This window comes from Gorilla gorilla, chromosome 19 (genome assembly GCF_029281585.2).
Source record: "Gorilla gorilla gorilla isolate KB3781 chromosome 19, NHGRI_mGorGor1-v2.1_pri, whole genome shotgun sequence".
Taxonomy (NCBI): domain Eukaryota; kingdom Metazoa; phylum Chordata; class Mammalia; order Primates; family Hominidae; genus Gorilla; species Gorilla gorilla.
Window position 1 is genome coordinate 24,822,371 of NC_073243.2, and position 13,109 is coordinate 24,835,479.

At 44.0% G+C, this 13,109-nt stretch overlaps 1 protein-coding gene across 4 annotated transcripts in view; it reads right to left on the minus strand.

The window, feature by feature from the left end:
* Positions 1–13,109, minus strand: part of STX8 (syntaxin 8) — a 334,880-nt gene that overhangs the window by 299,974 nt on the left and 21,797 nt on the right. For all 4 annotated transcript variants that reach the window (XR_008673159.2, XR_008673158.2, XR_008673160.2 and 1 more), the window contains one exon: positions 3,552–3,662. Coding sequence is in view for 1 of the 4 variants with exons in the window: in XM_004058575.4 (XP_004058623.2) it covers positions 3,552–3,662 (111 nt within the window). In the remaining 3 variants the exon portion in view is untranslated. The remainder of the gene's footprint in view (positions 1–3,551; positions 3,663–13,109) is intronic.

Here is a 13,109-nt window from a genome sequence, read left to right on the forward strand (position 1 = left end):
TCCAGCTCTTTTTATGGTGCAATGGTTACAAGTTCAGAGCTAAAATCCAAGTTCTATGACTGATTAGCTTTAGAATCTCGAACCCTCTGAGCCTGTTTCTCTTCTGCAAAATGGGGTATTATAAAGAGCTCCTGAGCAATGCACATAAAGAGCTTAGCACAGTGCCTACCATATAAAAAACAAATAGCAGACATAAGCTATAGGTCTCATGACTAGTACACTGTGACATAGAGCAGTCGTTCTAACCCTGCCACCTACTAAAACCACCCGGCAGTCTCCCCAGCCTTACTGCTGCCCAGGCCTCACCCAAGACTATGAATCAGACTCTGCAAGTACATGGTCTAAACATTTGTATTTCTTTTTTTTTTTTTTCTTCCATTCTCTCTTGGGTGATTCTGATGCAAAGTGCCACGATTAAGAATAAATGACACAGGCCAGGCGTAGTGGCTCATGGCTGTAATCCCAGCGTTTTGGGAGGCTGAGGCGGGCAGATCACCTGAGGTCAGGAGTTCAAGACCAGCCTGGCCAACATGGTAAAACCTCATCTTTACCAAACATACAAAATTAGCCAGGCGTGGTAGTGCGCGCCTGTGATCCCAGCTACTCGGAGGCTGAGGCAGGAGAATCACTTGAACTCGGGAGGCGGAGGTTGCAGCGAGCTGAAATTGTGCCACTGCACTCAAGCCTGGGTGACAGAACAAAACTCCGTCTCAAAAACAAAAACAAAACAAAACAAAACAAAACAAAAAAAAAAAACAAGGGCCGGGAGCTGTGGCTCACGCCTGTAATCCCAGCACTTTGGGAGGCCGAGGCGGGCAGATCACGAGGTCAGGAAATCGAGACCATCCTAGCTAACACGGTGAAACCCTGTCTCTACTAAAAATACAAAAAATTAGCCGGGCATGGTGGCGGGCGCCTGTAGTCCCAGCTACTCGGGAGGCTGAGGCAGGAGAATGGCATGAACCTGGGAGGCGGAGCTTGCAGTGAGCCAAGATTGCGCCACTGCACTCCAGCCTGGGCGACAGAGCAAGACTCCATCTCAAAAAATAAATAAATAAATAAATAAATAAATAAAGAAGGAATAAATGATACAAAGCAGTTATTTCTTAAATTGTAATGTGCATTCAAATCACCTGATGATCTTGTTAAAATGCAAGTTTTAATTCTGTAGTTTGGGGTTCGGGTTGGAAAATTCTGAGTTTGTAACATGCTGCCAGGTGATGCTGATGCTGCTTATCAGCAAGTCACACTGTAAAGGACACAGAGATGATCAGAGAAGAGGGGTGACAAAGGCAGGCAAGCGGGGACCAAAAACTAACAAAACAAACAAGGACCTGGTGGGAAGACTTCAGAGGTCCTCAGCCTAAATTCCTAGGTTGGCCCCTTCAGCATCATTAAGTGGCACAATTAATGAGAAGCAAAGAGCAGAGTCTAGTGCAAAACATGCTCTTCTCAAATGGGAACCATGACTATTTATCACGACTGCCTCATCACTACCAAGCAGAATAGTCTGAATGTTTTGTCCTCTTTCTGACCATCATCTGTCTACATGACCCCTATTCCTCCATGAAACAAGCTCCCTGTCCTACCTATGTCCTTATTAATTTCTTGACTAAAAAGACTCTACCTTCAGTGTAAAGCCCCTTCTAGAAGACGGTGCCGTTTTTTTTTTTTTTTTTTTTTTTTTTTTGAGACGGAGTCTTGCTCTGTCGCCCAGGCTGGAGTGCAGTGGCGTGATCTCGGCTCACTGCAACCTCCACCTCCCAGGTTCAAGCAATTCTCCTGCCTCAGCCTCCCGAGTAGCTGGGACTACAGGTGCCCACCACCGCAATGGCTACTTTTTTGTTGTTGTTGTTGTATTTTAGTAGAGATGGCATTTCACCTTGTTGCCCAGGCTGGTCTCAAACTCCTGAGCTCAGGCAATCCACCCACCTCGGCCTCCCAGTGCTAGGCTTACAGGCGTGAGCCACTGCACCCAGGCGACAGTACTTTCTTTTCACCTTTGATTCCTTTGCTCACCTGTTCTCTTTGACCAACCTGGACCACCACCTTCATCCACATACTTCACCCCTGTACCCTGGGACTGAATATGCCAGGGAAATATTGGGAACCACAGTAGATTGGCCCAGCACAGGCTTCTGTCTTCATTTAAACCCTGCCCAGGAGACTGCCAACAGAGTATCACCCCTCCCTAACTGACTCTTAGGTTCATTTCTTCACAGAAGCAACTTAACATTTCATCTACCTTCCTGTATTTCACAGTTTCTTCATGGAACCTTGGATCGCCGCTCCTGAGAAGACTGCAACCCACAGGAAAATCAGTTTCATTTTCTTCAGCTTGTTCTAGGCAGTTGTTTGCAATCTGGGTTGTATATTAGAATCACCTGGGACCTCCCTGCCCCTCTGCCCCTCCACCGCAATCCCACTCTGGTTCACCTGTCAGAGGTGGAGTCTGACCACGCACGGCTAGGGTCCAAAACCACTGCCCTTGGGAAGCCACACTATTCCTAACTGGAAACCAACTAGAAACAAGCTCCTCTCCACGATAAATGCATCAACCCTAGCGTGGAAGATGAGGAGAGGCGGGTTTCCACCCAAGCTCATTGCCTTCTGTGATGGTTCCCACGATGAAGCTAGGGAAGTTCTGGAAACAGGGGGAGGCCAATTCTAAAGATGTAGCAATTTACGGTTCATCAACCTCAGCCTTGGAAAGCCCGACCCGTCCTCCAGGTCTTCCAGCAGAGCCGGGATCAGAGCAGCTGTCAGCTCTTTGAAGTGTGAATCACTCACTGGCGAAGAATGGGGAGGAGGATCCAACTCCTTTGCCTCTGTGAGCCCCGGACCAGTCTTATTAGGACTCATGTTTTCAAAATGCCAATTAAAAAAAAAAAACAAAAAAAACTGCCTTGCCCACACAGAGAAGTAGTGACTTCAGGAGTTTAGAAGGCAGTTAACAAAGCAGAAAACTCAACCAAAGAATGCCAAAGAAATGTTCTGACTTCACCCACAGTCTCCCTTAGTATGTTCCACCCAAGATGGGATTCAGCTGAATATACCTGGTTTACTAAACCCAGAAAATTAACGAAAACAGGCCGGGCACAGTGGCTCACACCTGTAATCCCAGCACTTTGGGAGGCCAAGGCGGGCGGATCACAAGGTCAGGAGATCGAGACCATCCTGACTAATATGGTGAAACCCCATCTCTACTAAAAATACAAAAAATTAGTCGGGCACGGTGGCGGTGGGCGCCTGTAGTCCCAACTACTTGGGAGGCTGAGGCAGTAGAATGGTGGAAACCTGGGAGGTGGAGCTTGCAGAGAGCCAAGATCACGCCACTGCACTCCAGCCTGGGTGACAGAGCGAGACTCTGTCTCAAACAAACAAACAAAAATTAACGAAAACTAAATTGAGTAGAAAATTATAGTCAAACACCATAAATGAATAGAATAGATTTTGATTAATTCCTAAAGTAAGCCATTCAGGAAACAGCTGTAGTATCTGCAAAGAAGTCTTCGCCCACCAAGTAATCCCTGTAAATAAAAACATCCTACCTGATTAGATCTGGTTCGGCACCCTCATTCTTAAAGGATGCCAGAAGTAGTCTCTCTCGAGTTACAAGATCATCCAAGAGGTTCTGTCTTCGGTCCCCTTCAAGCTGTGTTCTGCAGATATCTTGTTAAGGTTCAATGGTGAATAAATGACCTCGTTTTAACTATTACATTATTAAGTTAGCTCTTCAAGTCAGTTGTGGCTTTTACAGATTGTAATCACTACTACCCAGAAGGGATGCGCACCACTCTTGCGTTTTTCCTGCTCTGACCTTCACCTTCACCAGGCCGTCAGGTAAAGGACCTTGGCAGGACCATCGCAGAGGCACTTATAAACACTGACGTGGATCATGACACAAGTTTTTCATTGAGAAATATACCAGGTAAATATTACTTTCCTCCCCGTGACCAAACTTATTTACTTATTTCTGAGACAGAGTCTCGCTCTGTCGCCCAGGCTGGAGTGCAATGGCGCGATCTCGGCCCACTGCAACCTCTGCCTCCCAGGTTCAAGCAGTTCTCCTGCCTCAGCCTCCCGAGTAGTTGGGCTTACAGACGTGCACCACCACAACCGGCTAACTTTTGTATTTTTATTAGAGACGGGTTTTTGCCATGCTGGCCAGGCTGGTCTCGAACTCATGACCTCAGGTGATCTGCCTGCCTTGGCCTCCCAAAGTGCTGGAATTACAGGCGTGAGTCACCACGCCCAGCCCCAGTGACCAAATTTAAATGACTTTTCCTGCCAATGGTGCAACCTGGCTCAGTGATTCCTTAGGTTTTGAGTTATATGTGTGTGTCAGTGTTCCAGGGCATTTTCCTACATATTAATACCCTAAGATGCTCTGTTTAAAAAAGTGGGGGCGCTGGGGGAGAGAAGTTCTCTATATTGCTCTCTTTCTTCCATGTTAATATCTATTAACACACCTAGAATATTTATAAAGTGCTACTTTATGCAACAGATTTGCTCTATAAATTGTTACCATCAGTTCACTATTTAAATACATTGCGTGATTTGTAAAGAAAATTACAAAGAGAATCATTTTAATGTGTGAATCTAGCAAACACGCTAGACTAGGAGCCCCAGAGGCAGAGTTGTAGCCCTATTTCACTATCTATGCTCTTGAACCAGTTATTTCATCTTTTGGGATCTCTCTTTCTTTATATGTAACACTAGATAGTCTCTAACATCTTTTCCACAACAATTCATAAGTGATGGTTAAAAAAAAAACCCAAAAAACCATCCTTCTGGGAAATGTAGTCTTTGGAAAGAAACCTACAATTCACCAATAGGCGGACGAGAATGCGGCGCGTGCGCATGGGCGCGCATGAAGCAAAAAGGGAAGTGGCGTCTGTCAACAACCGGCGCCACTTTCCTTGGACTAAGTACAAAGTTTTATATACTAGCTTTCTTGATGCAAACTACAAAAGTGTTTTTTGTTTTGTTTTGTTTTTTTTTTTTTTTTGGAGACGGAGCCTTGTTCTGTCTACAGGCTGGAGTGCAGTGGCGCGATCTCGGCTCACTGCAACCTCCGCCACCCGGGTTCAAGCGATTCTCCTGCCTCAGCCTCCTGAGTAACTGGGACTACAGGCACGTGCCACCACGCGCAGCTAATTTTTTGTATTTTTGGTAGAGACAGGTTTTCACCATGTTGGCCAGGATGGTCTCGATCTCTTGACCTCATGATCCGCTCACCTCAGCCTCCCAAAGTGCTGGGATTACAGGTGTGAGCCAGTGCGCCCAGCCACAAGTTTTTTGTTTGTTTGTTTTTAGGCTGAACTGTGTCTATGTGTGTGGTATGTTAAGAAACACAGAAGGGCTGGACGCGGTGGCTCAACGCCTGTAATCCCAGCACTCTGGGAGGCTGAGGTGGGCGGATCACGAGGTCAAGAGATGGAAACCATCCTGGCAAACACGGTAAAACCCCGTCTCTACTAAAAATACAAAAACTAGCTGGGCGTGGTGGCGTGCGCCTGTAGTCCCAGCTACTCGGGAGGCTGAGGCAGGAAAATCGCTTGAACCCGGGAGGCGGAGGTTGCAGTGAGCCGAGATCGCGCCACTGCGCTCCAGCCTGGTGAAAGAGCGAGACTCTGTCTCAAAAAAAAAAAAAAAAAAAAAAAAAGAAACACAGTAAAGGATATGTTTGGAAACAACTTCTGCCATAAAATGAATGAGTGGAGAAAGCTAACAAACACTTTTAAAATATATCTGGCCAGGTGTGGTGGCTTAGGCCTGTAATCCCAGCAGGTCAAGGCAGGTGGATCACGAGGTCAGGAGTTCGAGACCAGCCTGACCAATATGGTGAAACCCCATCTCTACTAAAAACACAAAAATTAGCTGGGCATGGTGGCGCACAATCGCAGCTACTCAGGAGGCTGAGGCAGGAGAATCACTTGAACCCAGGAGGCGGAGGTTGCAGTGAGCCGAGACTGTGCCACTGCACTCCAGCCTGGGTGACAGAGCAAGACTCCGTCTCAAAAAAAAAGAAAAGAAAAGAAAAGAAATACACACTAAAACAAGATACCACTTCCACCTATCAGATTAGGAAACTGAGAAGACAGTTTTGGAAAGGGACAAGGAAGCGGACACTCTCATACATTCTTTTCTTTTCTTTTCTTTTCTTTTTTGTTTTGTTTTGTTAAGATGGAGTCTTGCTCTATCATCCCAGGCTGAAATGCAGTGTTGCAACCTTGGCTCACTGCAACCTCCACTACCTGGGTTCAAGCAATTCTCCTCTCAGCTCCCCAAGTAGCAGGGATTACAGGTGTCCACCACCACACCCAGCTAATTTTTGTGGGTTTTTCTGAGAGACAGGATTTCACCATGTTGGCCAGGCTGGTCTCAAACTCCTAATCTAAAGTGACCCTCCTGCCTCCCAAAGTGCTGGGATTACAAGCATGAGCCACTTCACCTGACCTTATACATTCTTTCTTTATTATTATTATTTTTTTTTGAGACAGTGTCTCCCTCTGTCGCCCAGCCTGGAGTGCAGTGGCATGATCTTGGCTCACTGCAACCTCCGGCTCCAGAGTTTAAGCGATTCTCCTGCCTCAGCCTCCCAAGTAGCTGGGATTACATGCACATGCCACCATGCCCAGCTAATTTTTGTATTTTCAGTAGAGATGGGGTTTCACCATGTTGTCCAGGCTGGTCTCGAACTCCTGACCTCAAGTGATCCACCCACCTCGGCCTCCCAAAGTGCTGGGATTACAGGCATGAGCCACCATACCCGGCCACCTCATACATTCTTGATAGGAATGCAAACAGGTTCAACCAACTGCTAGACTGCCTTCTAAATACCTAATAAAATATAAAAGGTACAGTCTTTCAACAGACATTTCTTCCTCAGATACAGTCCTACAAGGACTTAGAAGCAAGGATGTTCCACTGAACCATTATTTATAATAGCCACATTGGAAATATCAATAAGTAACTAGTGTATGTAAACAATGGAATGTTTTGCAGTCTTAAAAAAAGAATAGGAAAGCTGTTTAGGGGGCTGATAATGATAATTCACATTTTTGAGCACTTACTAAGTGTTTACATGAATTATTTGACATGGAATAATCTACAAAATATAACATTAAACCAAAGGAGGGAAAAAAAACAGCAGCAGCAAGGAGCTAAACAGTGAGTAGTGTGCTCCCACTTTGTTAAAAAAAAATCCTAACTATATATGTGTGTATATACACACAGAAAATTTCTGATATATAAACATTGCCTCTAAGGAAGGACAACTGGGGATTAAGGGTATAAGAGAGACTGATGTTTCACTGAATATTGTTTCCTAACGTTTGTCTCTATCATCTGCTAATTAATAAAAACACAAGCTTCAGAACCATATGTATAATATAATCCCTTTATAGTCAAAAGAATTTTATATTTACATATGCACATATTTCAAGCCTAGAAAAGTCTGAGATACTAGCTACCAACCATCAACACTTAACTATGAAGAATGAGATGAGACAGGATAGAATAAGGAAGAGAAAGAGGAGTCATTGGTAATAACTAATGAGAAATGTATCAGTAGAAAGTATATTTTTTGTAATAAAAATAAAGGTATATTTTAAAATCAGCAGATACTAGTTACAGATTTAAACTTACGTCAAGAAAGAGCTAACAAAGAACATCACTTTGAGAAACAGTAAAACTTGATGACTATGTTTTGTAGACGAGTAACCAAAGAACAGAAACCCACACAGTTGATGCTAGAAGAGGCCTTAAAGATCCCAATTCTCTTTGTTTTGCTGACCAGAAATTAAGGGTGAGCATGGCTAAGTCACTTGCCTGGGTTAACAGCCATGCCAGGTGACAGCTCTTTCTACCCTAGCTCACGGCTTTTCCACCAAACATTCTGCGGACTTCTCCACCTTGAGATGCTGACTTTGCCACTTCTTAGAATCCTGATAAAAACAATACTGGGAGTACGAATTCAGAATATTCCCAGAGACTCTGTAAATCTGGAAAACAATCCAATTAGGAACATGCTGCCTCTTTGTTTTATATTTTAATCTGCGGAGAGAACAGAGCATAAGGAGATGGGGAGGAGGGAGATGGAATCAGAATAAATTGATTAATGGACCATCTGCGTAGCACCCTTGCTATGTAAGGGTTGTTATTAGTAAGAGGTCAAAGGATCATCCAGGAAACAATCTATACAGCATGTATGTGGACAGGTGCGTAGCAGTTGGGTAAAGTAGGGTAGTGGGGAAACAGTGTGCCTGAGTGATGCTAAGGACAAGTAGAAAGTAGGGCACACAGGCCAAGCGCGGTGGCTCACGCCTGTAATCCCAGCACTTTGTAAGGCTGAGGCAGGCGGATCATGAGGTCAGGAGTTCGAGACCAGCCTGGACAACACGGTGAAACCCCATCTGTACTAAAAAAAATACAAAAATTAGCTGGGTGTGGTGGCACACGCCTGTAGTCCCAGCTACTCAGGAGGCTGAGGCAGGAGAATCGCTGGAACCCGGGAGGCAGAGGTTGCAGTGAGCCAAGATCGTGCCACTGCACTCCAGCCTGGGCAACAAAGTGAGACTCCATCTCAAAAAAAAAAAAAAAGTAGTACAGCACACAGTCAGTGGCCAGTGCTGGGGAACCCCCTCTTCCACCAACCTGGTGAATAGCCAAGGAAGAAGATAAGAGAACAGACAGATAAAGAAAAGGAAGAGAAGAGCTGACTATCATAGTACTTTGTCCTTGGCTATGCTGATTGTACATGTAATTATAGCCAATTCATGGATATGTAAGGTTATAAATAAAACTGGATCCCCTGTAGTCCCAGCTACTCAGGAGGCTAAGGCAGGAGAATGGCGTGAACCCAGGAGGTGGAGCTTGCAGTGAGCCAATATCGTGCCACTGCACTCAAGCCTGGGTGACACAGCGAGACTCCATCTCAAAAAATAAATAAATAAAAATTAAAATAAAACTGGATCCTGATTTCATATTACTGATACTTACTACCAGCATGCATAAGTCCAGCTTCTCTGCTGTAGCCTGGTAAGCATTTGAACCACAGATGGAGTGGGGTAAATATGCAACTGGATCCACAGGTCACCCAATCCCACTCCAGCTCCTGGATTTTCTCTTATATTTGGTAGAAGGCTTAAGAATTTAGGCTGGGCACAGTGGCTCACACCTGTAATCCCAGCACTTTGGGATGTTGAGGTGGGTGAATCACCTGAGGTCAGGAGTTTGAGACCAGCCTGGCCAACATGGCAAAACCCCATCTCTACCAAAAACACAAAAATTAGCCAGGTGTAGTGGTGCACACCTGTAATCCCAGCTACTTGGGAGGCTGAGGTAGGAGAATCGCTTGAACCTGGGAGGCGGTGGTTGCAGCGAGCTGAGATCGCACCATTGTGCTCCAGACCGGACAACAAGAGTGAAACTCCGTCTCAAAAAAAATAGAATTTAGGTAAGCCTTATTTTGTGAAAGAGCTGCTCTGGCAAAGGAAGAAGTTTGCAGATAATTACTTCTCCATGCCAAAAAAGAAGAACTGCAAGGGAACAGTTTAAGGTTCTAGAGGTCAAAAGACTTTTCTGGCTTTCTTTTTTTAAGTCAACAAACTCTAATAAATATTTATGATGTACCAGGCCAAGTCCTTACCTTCCTCAAAGCACTGATCACATTTTGCAAGTACTATTTTAATACCATCATTGTTTGTGAGTTTTGATATAACCATCATGCATGATTAAAAACAAAGAAAGGATGACCTGTAAATTCTCAATGGTAGCTGAAAACTTTATAATAATGATACAATAATCAATAGCAGCTAATCCTCAAGGAGGACTTAGTATATGTGAAGCACCCTGTATGCATATAATCTCATCCTTACACAACAATCCTTTACGCCAGGTGGACTTCTAGCATCCCTTTCCACAAATGAGGCACAAAGAGGTTAAGTAACTTCCCCAAGGGTGTTGGTAACCACCTTTTATTCAACACCCACCATTATGGGGGGCTAGTCCTGTGAAGAAAAAAGATTTTCTTCAACTTGTACAATAACCTGGCAAAGTATGATTATTCCTACATTACAGATAATGAAACTAAGGTCCAGAAAGGCTGAACTGCTGTTTGGCCTTGGTAAGTGGCAGAGCTGGTCTTCAATCTCAGCTCTGTCTGCTTTCAAAGCCAATGTTGTTCCCACTATACCAATGGCACCTAGACATTCAGGTTTCATGGACCAGTAATATGTCCAAAAAAACTAGGTGGGGGGTGTAACTTATATAGAATTACCAATTATACATTTTGCCAGGTATGGATGTTCAAGAAAAAAAAAAAGAAACAAAACTATCTACTTTTACTATCATGGTGAAAAAGCAAGGAGATTTTAACACCAAAAACTAGAAAGAACCATGTAACAGTTCTGTATAAATCAGAAAACAGGCTTGATATGGTGGCTCACACCAGTAATCCAAACATTTTGCAGGCCAAGGTGGAGGATCGCTTGAGACTAGAAGTTCGAGACCAGCCTGGGCAACATGGCGAGACCCCATCTCTACAAAAAATTAGCTGGGCATGGTGGCATACACCTGGAGTCCTAGCTACTTGGGAGGCTGAGGCAGGAGGATCTCTTGAGGCCAGGAATTTGAGGCTGCACTGAGCTAGGATTTTGCCACTGCCCTCCATCCTAGGCAACACAGTGAGATCCTGTCTTTAAAAAGTCAGAAAAAAGTTCTTATAAATCAAAAAACTTCTGCTACACAAACACTATCTTCTTCTTATTTTTCTCATGTTACCAAGTATCAGTGAAAACCGATAGACAGGGACAGTGTTTGAAAACCACTTCACCTCCACTGTAGCTACCAGGGGATACCTGTAAAATCTGTTCAGTCAGCCTCTCCACAACCACATCCATTGGGGTTTGTTATGTAGTAATCACCACATCTGTCTATGCACTTATCTATCTACTTACCTATCTTTGTTTTTCCAAAAAATAGAGTAGAGAAAATTTATTTATAGATTTTTCTTTTTTTTTTTTTTTTTGAGACGGAGTCTTGCTCTTTCGCCCAGACTGGAGTGCAGTGGCGCGATCTCGGCTCACTGCAAGCTCCGCCTCCCGGGTTCACACCATTCTCCTGCCTCAGCCTCCCGAGTAGCTGGGACTACAGGCGCCCGCCACCATGCCCGGCTAATTTTTTTTGTATTTTTAGTAGAGACGGGGTTTCACCGTGTTAGCCAGGATGGTCTCGATCTCCTGACCTCGTGATCCGCACGCCTCGGCCTCCCAAAGTGCCTGGGATGAGAAAATTTATTTATAGATTTTTAAAATTTATTTCCAAAGGCCTTCTCCCAAGACACCAAAGTACTTTTTGACATCAAACCCCTCTGTAAAGAGATTTTCTTTATTCTCTTTAAAATAAGTAAAGGTGCTGCCTCCTGTGAAATGCCAACAAAAGGATAAGTTTCATGTGAAGCCAACTCTAAGAAGATGGTACTAAGTATCTTTAGTACTATCTGGAATTTCATATGCAGCCTCCCACGGCATAACCCTCTTCTCAGCTGGTAAGACAATTATAGTTCCTATCTCAAAGAAACACTGTGAACAGATGTTAAGGTCTTTCAGAAATTTAAACTCTCTGACTGCAAGACTTCGGTTTATTAATTGCACACTAATGGATTCAAAAGCACAGAACTTCCATTTTAACTTGACTTTTATTCTTGCCAGGAGAAAAATACTTTTTCAGGAGAGAGCATAACATCTCATGCCTTAATTCCATGAATTTCATTGTTTAGAAAGCATTTGCACAGGACTTATCTTTCTGGCAACTCCTAGTGTTCTCTGGACAAGTTCACAAGTGTAGAAAGGCATCAATTTATTAAGTATCATAAATTCTCAACTACCCAGCACAGTTAAGGAAATGTGGTATTCAAATATTCACATTAAAAAAGTCACCAAACATTAATTATGCCTCAAAAAAAGGATTAAAAAGTCACTCCATTGGTGATTTATGAACAAACATTTTTCTCAACATCATAAAGTATACCTAATAAACCACAATGAACACTGTTTAATCTTCGGATGGTTAAGACGGTTCTTGAAGATTTGTATTATAAACAAGATTTGTCTTGGCAGTCCAGTAACACAACAATTCACAGAGAATTCTAGTTGAAGACATGCCAGGTGACAGCTGACTGTATTATTTCTACTAAAGTATAATTCAGCTTTTAAACAATTCACGTTGGGGCCACACAGCCTGTGTTTGAACCTGGCTCTTCCATTGCCTAGTTGTGGGGTCCTGGGTAATGACTAAAGCTCTCCAAGAATCCTCTCCTCAGTGTAGAAAACTCCTCTGCTGGGGCCGGGCACAGTGGCTCATGCCTGTAATCTCAGCACTTTGGGAGACCAAAGCAGGTGCATCATGAGGTCAGGAGTTCGAGACCAGCCTGGACAACATGATGAAACCCCGTCTCTACTAAAAATATAAAAATTAGCCAGGCATGGTGGCACATGCCTGTAATCCCAGCTACTCGGGAGGCTGAGGCAGGAGAATCACTTGAACTTGGGAAGCGGAGGTTGCAGTGAGCCGAGATTGTGCCACTGAACTCTAGCCTGGGTGACAGAGTGAGACTCTGTCTAAAACAAACAAACAAACAAACAAAAACAAAAAACAAACAAACAAACAAACCTCCTCTGCTGGAATTCCGGGTTATCTCTCCGACTTCATCAGTGACTTTCGGTGTAAAGTTTAACTTGGCCTCAGTATCTTTCTTTGTAAAGAAGAGAAGGAAGCACCAAAAAAATCTAATAATATGAGATTATTAGGACTCATAGATTGCTATCTATCTTAAATCTGGAAGATAACTGCCAGAGAATTATTTTAAATGTTTGGGAAGAAGAAGGAGGTTAGGGGAAGGGAAGATGGGAGGAACAGAAGGAGAATTAAAAAGAGGCCTTCATAATATAGAAGCTACCTCCTTTCCCTTACATCAAAAGTGGCCTCCGTGGCCAGGCGCAGTGGCTTACGCCTGTAATCCCAGCACTTTGGGAGGCTGAGGCGGGTGGATCACCTGAGGTCAGGAGTTCAAGACCAGCCTGGCCAACATAGTGAAACCCTGT